This window comes from Lepisosteus platostomus, chromosome 9, assembly GCF_059453375.1.
Source record: "Lepisosteus platostomus isolate fLepPlt1 chromosome 9, fLepPlt1.hap1, whole genome shotgun sequence".
In the NCBI taxonomy this organism is placed as follows: Eukaryota; Metazoa; Chordata; class Actinopteri; order Semionotiformes; family Lepisosteidae; genus Lepisosteus; species Lepisosteus platostomus.
The window spans coordinates 60,447,749-60,462,876 of record NC_142619.1 but is presented as its reverse complement, the minus strand read 5'-3'; the positions used below and the strand labels follow the sequence as shown (position 1 = coordinate 60,462,876).

Below are 15,128 nucleotides of genomic sequence, written 5' to 3'. Positions count from 1 at the left end.
TGACTTCGCTCAGCTATGATGGATTCAAGAAAATGAAGGCTGTTTATCTTGCTTTTTTCCTTGTGTCAGACTGGGTTCTTCTGAATTTCTACTTCTAAACGTGTTATTCGAGTTAGTGTGAATGTGATTAAACCTTAAGGAGCAACCCATAATGCAAACTTATCCAACACATCTTTATTTGACATCTGTGGCGGGACTAACTACACTCACAGTGTTACACTCACTGCTGCTCCAATCCCTTGTGAATTCCTGTTGTGCCAAATGCAAAACAACAGACTGTCAAACTGATGGGATGACTGTGGTCGAGGATCAGTCTTAAAATCTCAGATCTTAGCTCAACAGTAATGTGTACGAATGAAGATCTCTTCTACTGAAACATCTCTTCTGCTGGTTCTTTTGATGCCAAGGGTTTATGATATACTGAGTAACATTTACTTTCATTTCTTTTTTATTACAATGTTTCACCGTTTCGTAACCTTATTAACAAACAAAAGCCATTACACATGCTATATCAAGAGCTGCAGGTAAACAGTTACCCAGGTGTAAGTGTACCAGGACAAACTTCAGTCTTGACTACTTTGCCTGTGTATTTTTTGTTTAATGTTATTTTTTTCCCCACATTTCTGGTAAAAACATAACCAGGTCATAGTCTCTTCTCAGATGGGTTCCACCCACAAAACATTCCTATCAGCAGTTCTGCTGTCACAGGGTTTGTGTGTGTTTGATAAGGAAACTCTACGATTGCGCTTCTGATTTAGCGGTTTTAAAGAAAGAAATACAATGACCAACTTCCTCAAAAACCCTCGTTTGCATAAGGTTTGGGATTTTTATCAGGTCATGTAAGAGCAGTCATAAGATAGAAAAGAAACTTAAGAATTTTTTTGGTGAGGTGATTTCCAACAAGAGGCCTGCGTTCACATCTCTGTTCAGAATCCAGCTGTGACCCAGAGCCGTCTTCATGGGCTCAGCATTGGGTCTGTCAGTCAAATCGCAACTGGAACAGTGAGGAGAGTCCTTCTGAGGTTCTGCCTTCCTGATGCGCTGTTTTGCTACATTCAGCAGCTGAAGGCAGGAATAAAAGTCGCAAACAGCTCCTTGGACCAGGCGGCTTGAGCAACCGGAGCCACACTCTGCAGAGACCAGATTGTACAGCTGGTCTGGGCTGCAGCAGGAAGTGTATCACTATGCAAAAGCATGCATTGGCCAACAGGACCCAGACAGTGTAATAACACCATGATGAAATCTCCAGCAAAAAAGGGTTTCTTTGTCAATTCTCGAGAATGTCAGGTGACGGTTTCCGCATCTTTTCTGGCTCCCTCACTAGGTGTTTTGTCATAGCTCTGTCTTACCGAAATAGAAGAGAACCCTTTACAAACTAAATGAATAAACGACAAGCAGGACCTTGGAATATACAGTATGCTTGGCCGAGATAAAATCCATCTCCCTGTATTAAACCTGGGTTTGCCTAAAACAGGCTGGGAGTTTCCGAATCTCCTCATTCCAGCCCTAATCACGCAGATTAAAACCTGGGTGTGCACAGTGCGCATCAAGGCTGATGAAGTCTTGGGCAATCATTACTGCTGTCCTAAGCATAACACCCGCCAACAAAATGTAATGGGTGTTTGGCAAGGCATTGAAAATCCAAATTTCACACTTAATGTTGTTGATCAAAAAGAGTATAACAATGACATGGATAAAATGGTACCTTTTTATTTCAAGGTTTCTAATGTTATTTTTGCACAAGGTATTATTACAGATGTACAATTTAATAAAAATGCTATGAAAATAAAACTGATTTAACCTTCTTTTTTAAAAAGAATCCCTTTATGTCCTATAAACCTTTCTGGAGCCCAAGAAACCTTTTCTGGAATAAAATGCAGTGTCAAGAACAGTCAAATATCTGTATCTTCATCTTCAATGTAAACGTCTGTTGAGAGAGAAAAGAAAGAGTTAAATAAAAAATATTTTCAATACATATAGATCATCAGAGCTGCGCCTTTGTGTGGGGTGTTTTTGCAATACCCAGCCAGTTATCTGAAACAGAAATTTCAGTGCACATTTCCCTTTTTTGTGAAGGAATGAATGTGTGAGAGCTCTCACATCTTTCAGAAGACTGATTTCACCGATACAAAATTCTTTTTCACAGCCTCTAAAAAGTGTTGTGACTTTTGATAGGAAAGCAAAGCCACTGCAAAAACTAGACAATATGCAGTGATTTTATCGTCATGATTGACCGAGCTGCCATCCCGCATGAGAACCTCTTCTCTGTACCCTGCTCTGTCATAGTTCTTCCTCCGAAGAAATGAAAATCAATCCAGCAGCTTTGAGCAGATTCAAATATATTCATGGAAACATAGTAATTCCAGTGCCAGAGAAACATTTTGAGAATGTACACGTTTATTCTTTGCACAGAAGTAAAATATTTGCATTCTGTATTTTACTTTCAAAAGATGAGAGAGACAGAGAATTTCTCATGTGCACCTTCACGTGTCTATCCGTTTGCCTTTTAAGCTTTTCAGTGTCAGAGAAATATCGGTATTACACTGCATACATGTAAAGTCTAATATTGATCCATATTTACTCAACGCCTTATCACATAGGTTTAAAAATGAACATTAGTTGACTATGTTGGCCAAAAAGATCAAAACGTTTTTCAAATGAAAAATTATTTCAGTAAAGCGTTTAAATTTGGTGAAAAATCTAATGCTCTTTTTAAAAGTGCAATTTTATCTTCCATGGTGTAAGGCACTGCTTTAGCAGAATGCCATTTGTGTGGAAACAACACATCCGATGAGGCATGTACAGTAAGTGCTCGACAGAGTTAAAAGAATTGAAAGGTTATGGCTCAACTTTCAACAATTCTCTTTTCCTAGAATCAACCGAGCTGAAAAGAGTGAAAAGAGGAAAGTGCGTGTGCAAATACAGAGACCTCACATACCTGAAACTCTCTAATGTAGGTCAGGAAATAACAGACGAAGCCAAAGGCCACTGTCCATTCACATGCAGCACTTGTCACATGCAAGCCATATCCCTAGAACACAGGAGGAGATCACAGAGGAAGCCTGCATTAGAGTAAGACAAGATTCACTTTGAGGACATACACATCGTCTCTTTATGGGGGATTAGAGAACAAGCCTAGGGCACTTCTTCGTGCTTATTCCAACCAGATGTGAAAACATTCACAGGGCACAGCCAGTTTGTAAGCCAGTACTTAAACAAAGCGTGGTATTTGTCAATAAAATGTATTTTTTTCACTGTGTTCTTTTTGGAGTTTTCAAGTGTTTTAAAGTATGGAATCTAGCACACAATTTCTGACAGCGCAACACTGTTCATTTCTCTACATTAGCTCAGGAGACTAAGATGCTTGAAAGAGATGCATATTTGCTTTTACTAGTAGTTAGACTGACAGCAGCTTCTTAGAAGTATATGAAACAAGTACCAAAAAGAAATACATCATGTTTGTTGCTTATAATTACACAGAAAGTTTATTGATGTTTTTATACAGTGCAGCTCAAAGAGCTGAACTACAATGATCAACAACTACTTCTGAAGAGGCGTTTGAACAGGAGCTGACTGTACATCTGATTTGCAAGGATAATGAACAGATGCAGTACCTTGTCATGCGGGTCCCAGTGTAACTTGGACATTTTCAAGCAAGCAGCACATATGATCGCTAGTGAGGTCAGAGGTCAAGGAGAAGCAGTAAGAAGAACAAAAGACTCATTTTGCTGAGACCAGGAAGCTGGGAAGCTGTTAAATCTAATTTTTCAAATCATTAATCATTGACCATAAGCAGGTAAAAAAGCTACAAATGAGCGGCCATTCAGCCAATCTTGACAGTTTAGTAGGTGACTGAATCTACAGTAAATTTTCCTCCTGCTGTTTCTTCAAGGAGCCTAGCCATTGGTCTTCAACAACACATACAAGCCTGTTCCAGACACCCACAACTCTGTGAGCTTGTTGCTTTACTGTGACTGAAGTTGTCCCTCCAGTTAACACTCTCTATACCACAACAGAACCAATTCACTTGAATCCAAACTTTCAATCACCTGTGCTCTAAACTGAAGGTAATGGAAAGATTTCTCCCTTGACCTGTCTGTATATGACAATCCTTCGTGACCAGTATTAATTGCTGTTGCTCCTTTTTGAACTCACCTTAAGACTGTTTTAACCTTTTTGTGGTGTAGTGAACAAAGATCAACACAAGGTTTTAATCATACACAGCAGAAGAAGCACTACTTCCCTGAACTGAATTTAAATTCCACCCTTTTAATAACATACCCAAACATTCAGTTGTCTTTTCTATTGCTTTCCTACTTGGTCTTGATGAGAACATTGAAGAATCTACATAAACACACACATCCTGTGGATACTTGTAGCTCTGAATCACCCATGTGATGTCTATAGTCATGTCCCTGTGTGGTTGACTTCGTATTAACTGACATTAAATGTAATTTGCCACATGCCTGCCCAATCTGTATGTCTATTTGTAAATACCTTACTGCTGTCTCTGTTTATCACTCCCCCGTTTGTTTCATCATCTGTGAATTTGATTAGTTTAAATAAGAATCTATATAAAAATACCCAAGGTTTATACTATGGGAATTCCTTTGGATTTTTTTTTAATCACAAGTGGAACACAAAAATAAACGAAAATTAAGGGGCAGTGAATTTAAACCTGTGAACCGGAGGCACTTATTTATATTAAGGTTTGCGGGAGGATGGAACAATATCCTCAGCCATGTTGCAGAAGGTAAAACCCTGGCTTCAATTAGCTTCAATCCTGGGATCAATTAGCTATTAACTTCCAAATGGACTAGATTAGTCAAACGTGTATCAGGTACCCTTGTAGTCTTCTCTGTTCAACACTAAAAAGGCTCAGTTCCTGCAGCCTGTCAGTGTAGGACATTCCCAAAGCCCCAGACTGTATCTGGTTGCTCTTCCCTGGACTGATTTAAGAGAAACAGTATCAAATAATTTTGGACCTGGAAGCGCCTGGTCCCGTTAAGGTTTTAACCTCTGTTCCCGTTCCTGTTCCCTGTCCGCTGGTTCCGACCCGGCCTTCGTAGTTTAAACTTCGTGTTTGATGGATCTCCTGGTTTTGGACTTTCTCGTGTGTTTTTGGATATTCCCAAAGGACTACTCTCTCGGATTGTTCGCCTTGGCCACACCCCCCCCCCCCCGTGCACCAGCGCACCTTGGACACGCCCTCCTGTCTTCTGCCCCGTATTCCTGCATGACGTTTCCCCAGTGTTTCCCCACTCCGTCGGATTGTGTCGTCCGCATAGGTTCCGGAAAGAACTGTTCGTTACATATAGTCCTCCCGCTGTTTGTCCAGCTCCAAGTTTGTTCTTAAATGCTTTTGAATTTTGGTTGCTGCTTCTACAGTGTTTGATAATCCTGCAAATTTATTATCTTTTGCAAACATGACTAGTTACAATAATTAACCTAGAATGGAAAACCCTGCTATAAATCAGGAAGAGCAGTGGTCCTACTACAGATCCTTGTGGTTCTCCACTAATTACATCCCAAATCGAGTATTGATCCCTTACCTGAACCCTCTGTTTTCTATTTTCTAAGTCCATAAATCTGAATTTCCTGAGTGCCTACCGCCTGCTAGTATTTTCCGGATGTAATGCGTGCTCTTACATGACCCAGGCTCGAACCCATGATCTTATCTCTATACAGCTTGTGCTGTGCTCAAGTGAGCTCTTTCACTTGTTGAGGCACACAGGTGAGCCTGGGATTTATAACTTCAACAAGAAAATGTACAGGGTGATTTAACGGAGGACGGAACAATATTAGAGGCAAAAAGTAAGTGAAAAAAAGGTTTCCAAAGATGTCTCCTCTATAGCCTCATAAATATTTTCTATGTACATATTTATGCCATATTGATGCCAGCAGCCACATCACCCTGCAGCTCACAGCTCACAACTAGCAGCCCACTGAAGCTCAGCAGGTGTGAGCCTGGTCAGTACCTGGATGGGAGACTCTTGGGAAAAACTAAGGTTGCTGCTGAAAGAGATGTTAGTGGGACCAGCAGGGGGTGCTCATCCTGTGATCCATGTGGGTCCTAATGCCCCAGTACAGTGAGGGGGACACTATACTGTAAAAAGGTGCCGTCCTTCGATAAGACTTAAGACTGTGGTCCTGACTCTCTGTGGTCATTAAAAATCCCAGGACATTTCTTGAAAAGAGTAGGGGTGTTACCTCGGTGTCCTGGCCCAATTTCCCATTTACCAATCATGGCTTCCTAAAAATCCTCATCTCTGAACTGGCTTCATCACTCTGCTCTCCTCCCCACTGAGAGCTGGTGTGTGGGGAGCGTACTGGTGCACTCTGCTCTCCTCCCCACTGAGAGCTGGTGTGTGGGGGGTGTACTGGTGCACTCTGGCTGCTGTCACATCATCCAGGTGGGGCTGCACACTGGTGATGGAGGAGGGGAGTCCCATTACCTGTAAAGCACTTTGAGTGGAGTGTTTAGAAAAGCGCTATACAAGTGTAAGGAATTATTATTAATTATACGGAATTCTATGATGGCCTGTTCCGATTGGCCAATGTGAGGCTGATAAGAAACAATGATGATCTTATCTAGGTACATCCTTATACAGTTTTGCAAACCGGGAAACACATTCCTTAAAATGTCTTTACTGACAATTTGACTTCAACAACGGTCATGCTTGTCACGTCATTTGCCAAACTGCTTTATACCATACGGTGTCACGGGAAGCCAGAGCCTACCCAGCAAGCAGCGAGCGCAAGGCAGGGTTCACCCCAGTCCATCGCAGGGCAAGTGCAAGCCTATTACACATGGGGACAATTTGGAGGCCACGGTAAAGGCCGAGGGGGGAAATTTGGCCCGGACTCCGGGATAACTCCCTACTCTTATCGAGAAATACCTGGGGATCTTTAATGACCACTGAGAGTCAGGACCTCGGTTTAACGTCTCATCCGAAAGACGGGCGGTCATGCTTACTAACTGCGGATAAAAAATGAACTGTTCCCGCTACAGGCGTTTGCACTGACTACGGCATTGCAGGAACCTGAGAACCGCGCAGATCCACAGCCCCTCTCCAGACACACGGGCCTGTTACAGCTGCTCGTGGCCCAGCGGAGCCACGGCGCAAAGGATACTCGGGAACACAGCGATCAGGGAGATGATGGAGATTGTCATGCGGGTGTGGCACGTGGCCAGTGAAGACCCATGTGGGCGCATCTTGTAGGAGATGATGGACTGGAGGAGAATATAGATGACCCCAGAAACAAAGGCAAGGAGAGCACCAAAGTCATGAACCACCATGATGGTTGTTTCCTGAAACGAGACACACGGAGCAGTGAACTAGTGAGACCCTGCCCATGCACTGGAACGGCAGACACAGAGCTAACGGGCAGCAAGCTTTAGGCTGTCTGTCCTGCACCTTTTCAATTGTCACCTGGAGGGTAACAATCTAAGGTAAGGAAGAATCCGGAAGTCACACAAAGCAAGCATAACACAGAAAATAAATGAATTAATGCAAAATGCAGCTCATATAAACTTCAAATTGCATGACTTATTTTATTTTGAAATTAGATTAATGGATCTTTTCCCTAAAAAGTGAATACATGTCTAAAGTAATCCAAAAGATGTAATGCATTCTGAATCTACAGTATTGTGTACCGCTGTGAGACTGTAATGTTATCATTTCGATTTATGTACCTGAAAGGTGGCCACAACACACATTCCCAAGCACCCAATTATTCCAACACAAAGTGCAGCCAGATTCAGTCTGGGGTCAAGTCTATCTGCTGTTTCATTTAACTTCTCAAGAAACTTGTACCTTGTAAACATAGTGGACACACCTGGAAAATGTTAATAAGAAATAAAAATAGGGATTAATGGATTAGCAAACATCAAAGGATTATTCATGCCTGACCGTGATAAAACTGGGGTATGGTAACTGATTTTCATCCAATTATATTTTTTAATTAAATTAATTACAGAAAACTGGTTTTACAGACAGGAAAATGGCATCTGATGTTACAGGCATTTTTTAACAAACTTTCCTTTCTTGCACAATTTGTTTTTTAAATTGTGAGGACTTAACGCTGGAATAAAGAGTCAGCAAACAGTGTTGCACCTGCTGTTAATTAATTTCAAGCACAGAGCATTTCTGCTTTTGGTTTCTTCAAAAAGGGAAGTGTGATTTCATCTTTCGGTTAAGCCTGAAATAGGGACACGCACACGTGTGCAAGAGAGCTACCACCAGTGAGAAAAGCAAGACCTCTTAAGTTGCAGCTTTTCTCTTTCAGACTTTAAAGGAGGAGTGAAGTTAGAGTTACAATCCGGGAAGTCTTACAGACGTGTGCTTTATTTTCTTTCTTTTTGTTACAGTATATATCCAGCAGGAGATACTCATGCCAGGACAGCACGTGTCAGGCAGCTGATGTCACACCCCACGACTAGAGAGTGCCCAAACCCCACTTGGCGAGACGCTAGTTTTGCGACACAGTCTCATCCGAACTGACACTTGAGTCAATCAGAGTTACCCAGGATTGCCTGCTCAAATCCAGGCTCTGAGCTCACACCACACATGAGTTCACAAAGCAAGGAGGTCTGGCACTGGCCGTCCGCAAGACAAAAACGTATTCATGGGAGAGCGTGTCTTAAGTCTTTAGCTACCATTTTCATATGGAAAGTAACAAGTGTCTGAGCATTTTGAGACAGTGTAATAGTACTACCCCCATGGCTCTTACATGTTTGCCTAGACCAATTCTCTGCCTCCGTACTTACCCAGAAAGGCACTGATGGTTATCATCACACCAAAAATGCAACTCTCAGGTGGCTCCGTCCCTGTATCACTAAGACAAAGCAGTAAAGAAGAAATGTCAGGGAGACACTCAGCGACTCCTGTTTATTTCAGCACTTGACCTTGAATTAAAAACCTTAATACGAATTAAGATTTTCTCCACTAAAACAAAAAAGCATGCATTGTATTTTATTCTTCACTTAAAAGCAGAATTTGTTTTTGTTTCTCAAGGAACCTGTGATCTACTTGTTCTTGATGAACTGAACTGTGGTTGAAAATTCTCACTTGCGTTCCGCACCACAACAATCTCCGATCCTGTCATTCATATTTCACCATTCATTTTTGTCTCATCAGCCTTCAGATCTGTACGGGCAAACTCCTTCAAGAGAGGGGCTTTCAGCTAACCACCAGCGGTCTGCTGATGAAGTACTATCAGCCAAGACTTCACTGACAGGTATGGAGCAAAGCGATAGTTTATAACTTCAGTCATGTCATATACAGCAGTGCTTCTGAACCAGGAATCAGGTACCTCCTGGAGGTCTTAAAAACTGACCAATGGGGTCCCTAAACAAGGGCACATTTTTCACCTGCACACAGCAGTGTGGACAAACTTAGCACAGTAGACCTCTATCTCCTGCAACGTTGTTTACTGGTGATCCGTTTCTGCTTTTAATATCTTAAGATTAGAACTACTGTGGAAGACGGGGGTCTTTGGTGAGAACGAATCTTTGAAACGGGGCTGCGAGAAAGGAGAGGTGAAGGATCCCTCCGACACAAAAACGCACCAGCAGTGAAGAGAGGGAATGGACTGGCGGGCAGCCATGTTTGTCTGGAGCCTCGCCAGAACTAAAACAACTGCAGGGAAACGAAACAAATGCAGGGAAAAACCCAGGGAAAAAGGAAAAACTGTTGGTCTTCTTCTCTCTGCAGATTCCCTTTTGTTGACAGGTCAGACACAGGGTAGCACTGGAAGAGAAGAAAATCTTTTCCAGACGTTCCTATCTAAACGGTTTCTGAAGATTTTCGGAGCCCAAAGTTTGTGATACCGGGACACATGAGAGATGTTTCCAGGACAGGCACACCCGCGTCAGCCGGGTTGAATCTGATAATGATGACTTTTACCTAATTCAGATTCCAGCCTCTCGCTGTGGACGATTTTCAGGCCGCAGTTAAAACATCTTCGCTCCCTTTTGCTCGGGACGTTTGCAGCTGAGCGAAGATGATACAGTGAACGTGTTTTTTTTTTAATTATATGAGTTTCTAGTGATGAAGGTTTAACTTGCACATTTATAATATGTAACTCTCAGTTTTAAAAATGTAAATAAAATAAGTCTGTGGTCCACTATACTCTGCAAATCGTAAAAAGTTGTTGTCCTATTTTAGACTTGATCAAACACATAAACGTCGAGTACAGTATATAACATTTTAAACTTTTAAAAACAAATGTGCTCTCGGGCTATGCTTCGGTCTACTGCGTTTACCTGTGATTTATTTTTTCCTTTACTAACGGACATTGTCGGTCGACATTGTCAGGTGACGTTTTAACGCCGTGGCAGCAGACGGTGAGCTCGATTTGGGGTGCAGTGTTTTTTTTCACGCAGTAACACCTCGGGACAGACAGGTGTGAGGGCGCAAAGGGAGGTGAACTCACAGCTTGATCAACAGCGTGCCGGCATCGGCAATCAAAACTCCGCCGTTTTTACTTTACGCTGTTTGAAAAAAACAGATTTGCGGCGTTGGCTGGGTGTATAGTAAACCTCATCTGCGCTTAACTGGGGCAGATGTTCCCGGAATAACTCGCAAGATCAACAACAGCCCCGCTCGGGGAAAACGAAACTGTCTGGCATTTTACTCATAAAGCCATTTAAAACACAATGATCTACCTTTTATACGCACTTAAATAATGCGCCTTAAATAATGGTTCAGATTCTACGAAACACCCTTTTTTTAAATGTATTTTTTAAATCATTTTTTTAAATAGTTTCGCTATATGTAGGTAGTGGGCGTAAATATTCCGAGATCAGAAGGGTTGCGAGCCCAGCGGCGCCCGGTAGGACTACAAAGTACAAAATCTTTGATGTGCACTGAATTAAAATAATGTGGTATTTTAGAAAATGAGGTCCACGCAGGCGAACGCGTTGACCCTCCCAGTCAATCGGAAAACCACAACAAACTAACCTGTTGCTTCTCTTCCGGCAGGACCTCCTGGTTTGTCACGCTGTCACTAAACCTAACTGTGGGGCTTGCAGGGGTCCTGCCCGCACCTGTGCGGAGACACAGCCGCGATCCGGGGGCGACCTACCTTATATACGGGAACACGACGTCGACATCACGCCGGAGCAGGGCGACGATATAGGAGAGGACGAAGGAAAAGGAGGACCAGATGACCAAGGACGTGGGCAACAGGCACATCCCTTCCAGAAACCAGAGCATTTTCAATCGCGGCGAGCCCGGGAGCACACGGGAGAGAGCTGTCCAGCCCCAGCCGGACCTTGCCATGCCCCGGAGGAGCAGTCTTGGGGCAGACCCGGCCCGGAGCCCGACCGCTCTCCGAGCCCAGCTGTGACGGCGCGGCGGTCACGTGGCGGGCAGCTGCCGTGGGGGCGAGTCCTCGCGCTGCGCTCGCGGATCGCCCAGACCCGAAAACCACGACACCCCCTTTCCTGGTGCACACACACACACAGACACACACACTGATGGATTACTGTCGACTGCGGTGCCCTGCAAAATCCAGCAGGCAGATGCAACCTCCGCAATGTCCCCGCCCGCCCCGGTGCGTAAGGAGAAGTTCACCTTTTTCTGCAAACTTCGACAAAGATTGATCAGTAACGCCTTCTTTTTGGCCAGACCAGCTTGCTCAAGTTTGCTTGAGATTTATTGTTAAAGCTTTTTTTTTTCTTTTTCTTTTCTGGAAAAAAAAGGCGAAGCTGAACAGCGGGTTACTCTCCCTACAGAGACAGCCGAATATAAAACTGCGCCCACAAAGTTTCACCGGTTAGTCGCTAAGGCAACGAGGATCCCCCCGAACCCGCCCTTGAGCTCGAAAACAGAAAGGGAACAAAGAAGTTGAAGCGCTCTCCGATTCCTGGCAGTAAATTATGTAATTCCGCAATATATACTGTATATATTTTTAAAACTCGTTACTAGTTAACTAGCACCGCTGTGACGCCAGACAGCGGTGAAGAGAGACAGAAAGCGGAAAGCAAGCAGAAACCTGATTCGTACCGCGTGGAAAAAAAAAAAGTGGCAGGTGTCAAATATGGGTAAATATGAGATAAATCACAACGTAGAGCTTTTGTAAAGCTTTCATGAGGTGCTGATACGTTTCATGAGCTCGATATAAACTCTAGGAAAGTGTGAGCTGTTATCTGCTGCAGCCGCGGGTTTAGTGCTTAACTAAACTAAGGGCGGAGCGGTGACTCTGTGGCTGGAAGGTTGCCGGTTCAAATCCCTTGGCCGGCATATGAATCCTACTCCAATGGGCCCCTGAGCAAGACCCTTAACCCCAACTGCTCTGGGGGTGCTGTATAAATGGCTGACGCTGCACTCTGACCCCAAGCTTCTCTCTCCCCCCCTGTGTGCCTGTGTGTCTCATGGAGAGCAAGCTGGGGTGTGTGAAAAGAAATTCCTAATGCAAGAAATTGTATGTGGCCAAGAAAGTGATCTTTTGGGGCACTTGCTGCTTTCGGACGTCGCACTAAAACGTGACCCGTATAAACTCAAAACGCTGCCCTTCAAACACTGCGGAATAAATCTCCACGTGTCCTAAGTCCGGGGGTCACAGTGGCTCGGTAGTTAGCTTTGTTGCCTGGCAGTGCTGGGGCCCTGGGTTCAATTCCTGGGGTACCCCGGCCTTTACCAGTCTGTGTGGAGTCTGTATGTTCACCCTGTGTTCACGTGGGTTTCTGCCGGCTGCTCCTGTCCCCCTGTCCTGAAACATGCTGGTAGGCTAATTGGCTTCTGGGAACATTGACCCTGGTGTGTGTGTGTGTCTGGTACCCTGTATTGTATTATTATTACCCTGCATTGTGCTCGTTGCTTGCTGGGATAGGCTCTGGCGCCCCCGCAGCCCTGAATTGGAATAAGCGGTGGATGGAACAAGCTGCCCAGCCTCGTCGTTGAGGCCGATGACATCAGATCCTTCCAGGGATGGCTGGATAATGCCAGCAGCCATATCACCCTGCAGCTCACACCTTGCAGCCCCCTGAAGCCCAGCAGGTGTGAGCCTGGCCAGTACCTGGCTGGGAGACTCTTGGGAAAGATAAGGTTGCTGCTGGAAGAGGTGTCAGTGGGGCCAGCACAGGGCGCTTACCCTGCGGTCTGTGTGGGTCCTATTGCCCCCGTATAGTGATGGGGACACTGTACTGTAAAAAGGTGCTGTCCTTCGATAAGACTTAAAACTGAGGTCCTGACTCTCTGTGGTCATTACAAATCCCAGGGTGTTTCTTGAGAAGAGTAGGGGTGTTACCCTGGCATTCTGGCCTAATTTTACCCTGGCCTTTACCAGTCATGACCTCCTAATAATCCCCATCTCTGAACTGGCTTCTTCACTCTGTTCTCCTCCCCACTGAGAGCTGGTGTGTGGGGAGTGTACTGGTTCACTCTGGCTACCAGTGCATCATCCAGGTGGGGCTGCACACTGGTGGTGGTGGAGGCGATCCCCATTACATGTAAAGAGCTTTGAGTGGAGTATGTAGAAGCACTTTTTTTTTACAGTCTAGTGTCCCCGCCACTATACTGGGGCATTAGGAGCCACATAGGCTGCAGGGTGAAGGAATGCCATGGGAATGTTCTGGAGAGAAAGGTGCTATACAACATTAAAAACTGATTGATTGATTGATTGATTTGTCAGTATTACTGAGGTTGCTGTTGTGGCCAAGTGCCTTCATGTTGGAAACTGGAGACGGACGACCCTGGCCCATCATCGTTGATAGCATTGCCCATGGCTGTGGAAATCTGGTTAAAGTACTTCTTTGATGTTGCCTAGAAGGCAGGTGCAGTACCTCTGGAATATGGTGGTAGTTTCTGGCTTCAAGAAAGGGCCAGGAGATGTGTTTCGAGTGAAGGGGGTCCAAGCCAAATGTGAAACAAAGGTGAAGCAGCAAATAATATGACAGGCCAGCTAGGCCTTAGAAACCAATTAACGACAGAAAACTAGTTTCACACCCTTTATAATTCTTGACAATTTGAAACTGCTGGATCTATCACTAGCCATAGTATCCCTATATTCAACCCGGTATCTCTGAAGACTGGCTATCTTTCTGTATCTGGGTTTTGTTTTATTCACTATGTCACTAGAGTATTGATTCATCAGTATTTGTCTCGACAATTGAATCATCTCTTTTACGTTTCAGGTGGGTTATAGACAGTGCTGTGGCTTAGGAATGGTTCATAGGCCCAGTTTTCTAGGTCAGAGTTTCGATTTTCCTCCTCTGGAACTTCAGCTGTCTGCACGGGGTTTCAAGCTGCATTCTCTGTGCTCGAGCTTATTCAGACCTGCCACCTGACACCTGTTCGTTAACAAACAGCGCTTTGTTTCAGACCGAAGTGATTGCTGAGCGTGAACGCGAAAAGTTATGTGCTCTGCGTTGTCTGATTATCACCTGTGCATGGATGCAGTTCTTGTGCCTTGTCTGGTTTTTTATTTCATGTCTTCTTACCCTTTGATGAAATAGCTCATTTATAAGTAGTTCAGGTGGGTAGCTGTGTCAGCATGCGTAGGCTGCAAAGGAACAAGTAATAGGTTTATTTCACGCTGAAAAGAGAAGAAAGAAAAACGTTTCGGTGTGACACCTGAAGAAGGCTCCACGGCCGAAATGTTGTGTTTTCTTTCTTCTCTTTTCAATATGGAATAAACCTATTATTAGCTCATTTATAACTCTCCTAAAGTTCATTTATTCCTAGCTGGGTCTGATTCTGATGATCTATTTTAATTTTTACACTCAAGCAATAGAAAGCTTTTCATGCTTGGAGATTTCAATGTACTGTACATTTTGATTCTTAGTGGTATTTGCTTTCTCTGGAGTTCAAGTCTTTGTCCGAATTCCTTAATCTTACACAACTGAAAATAAACACCGTTCTAGGGTCTTATCATGACTAGCAGTCTGTTAGTTTCCAGACTGAAAACGCCTGACGCAGGAATCTCTGGCCACTTGGTCAATCTTTACATCTGGCAACGTGGAGGAGTGAGACTGAGGTGAGATAGAGAAACAAGCACATTATGGCAACTGCAAGGAGAGGTCCTTTTCAATGAAACGTGCCTTAGAACTCAAGGACCCATTCCTTTTATTATAGTATAATACAACATCAATCAAGGAAGCGAAAAATAATATGAATTATATT

General features: G+C 43.9%; 1 protein-coding gene and 1 long non-coding RNA gene across 3 annotated transcripts; one reads left to right on the top strand and one right to left on the bottom strand.

The window, feature by feature from the left end:
- Nucleotides 1-1,690: 1,690 nt before the first annotated feature.
- Nucleotides 1,691-11,912, bottom strand: dram1 (DNA-damage regulated autophagy modulator 1). 2 transcript variants are annotated; one of them, XR_015941249.1, is made up of 7 exons: nt 11,089-11,912; nt 8,771-8,838; nt 7,697-7,839; nt 7,135-7,312; nt 3,615-3,673; nt 2,939-3,062; nt 1,691-1,927 (listed from the first exon to the last, which is right to left on the bottom strand). XR_015941249.1 is itself a non-coding variant. In XM_088645960.1 (7 exons), exons 1-7 carry the CDS (start codon nt 11,283-11,285, stop codon nt 1,883-1,885), a joined length of 783 nt encoding a protein of 260 aa, XP_088502086.1. In that variant the 5' UTR covers nt 11,286-11,896; the 3' UTR covers nt 1,691-1,882. The 2 variants fall into 2 exon arrangements, 1 of the variants encoding a protein (XP_088502086.1); XM_088645960.1 differs by having other exon boundaries at nt 2,939-3,031; nt 11,089-11,896.
- LOC148655367 (uncharacterized) lies at nt 9,145-13,626 on the top strand. Its single transcript, XR_015941253.1, has 2 exons — nt 9,145-9,240; nt 10,986-13,626. It is a non-coding gene; the product is annotated as an uncharacterized LOC148655367 (long non-coding RNA).
- The last annotated feature ends 1,502 nt before the right edge of the window (nt 13,627-15,128 follow it).

Bases quoted from the DNA above. Each gene is read 5' to 3' on its own strand.
- dram1 (XM_088645960.1), bottom strand. From the start codon at position 11,285: ATGGCAAGGTCCGGCTGGGGCTGGACAGCTCTCTCCCGTGTGCTCCCG. The intron at 7,840-8,770 runs GTAAGTACGGAG...AACATTTTCCAG, and splicing joins AACCATCAGTGCCTTTCTGG to GTGTGTCCACTATGTTTACA. The intron at 1,928-2,938 runs GTATGTGAGGTC...CTCTCTCAACAG, and splicing joins CCTACATTAGAGAGTTTCAG to ACGTTTACATTGAAGATGAA.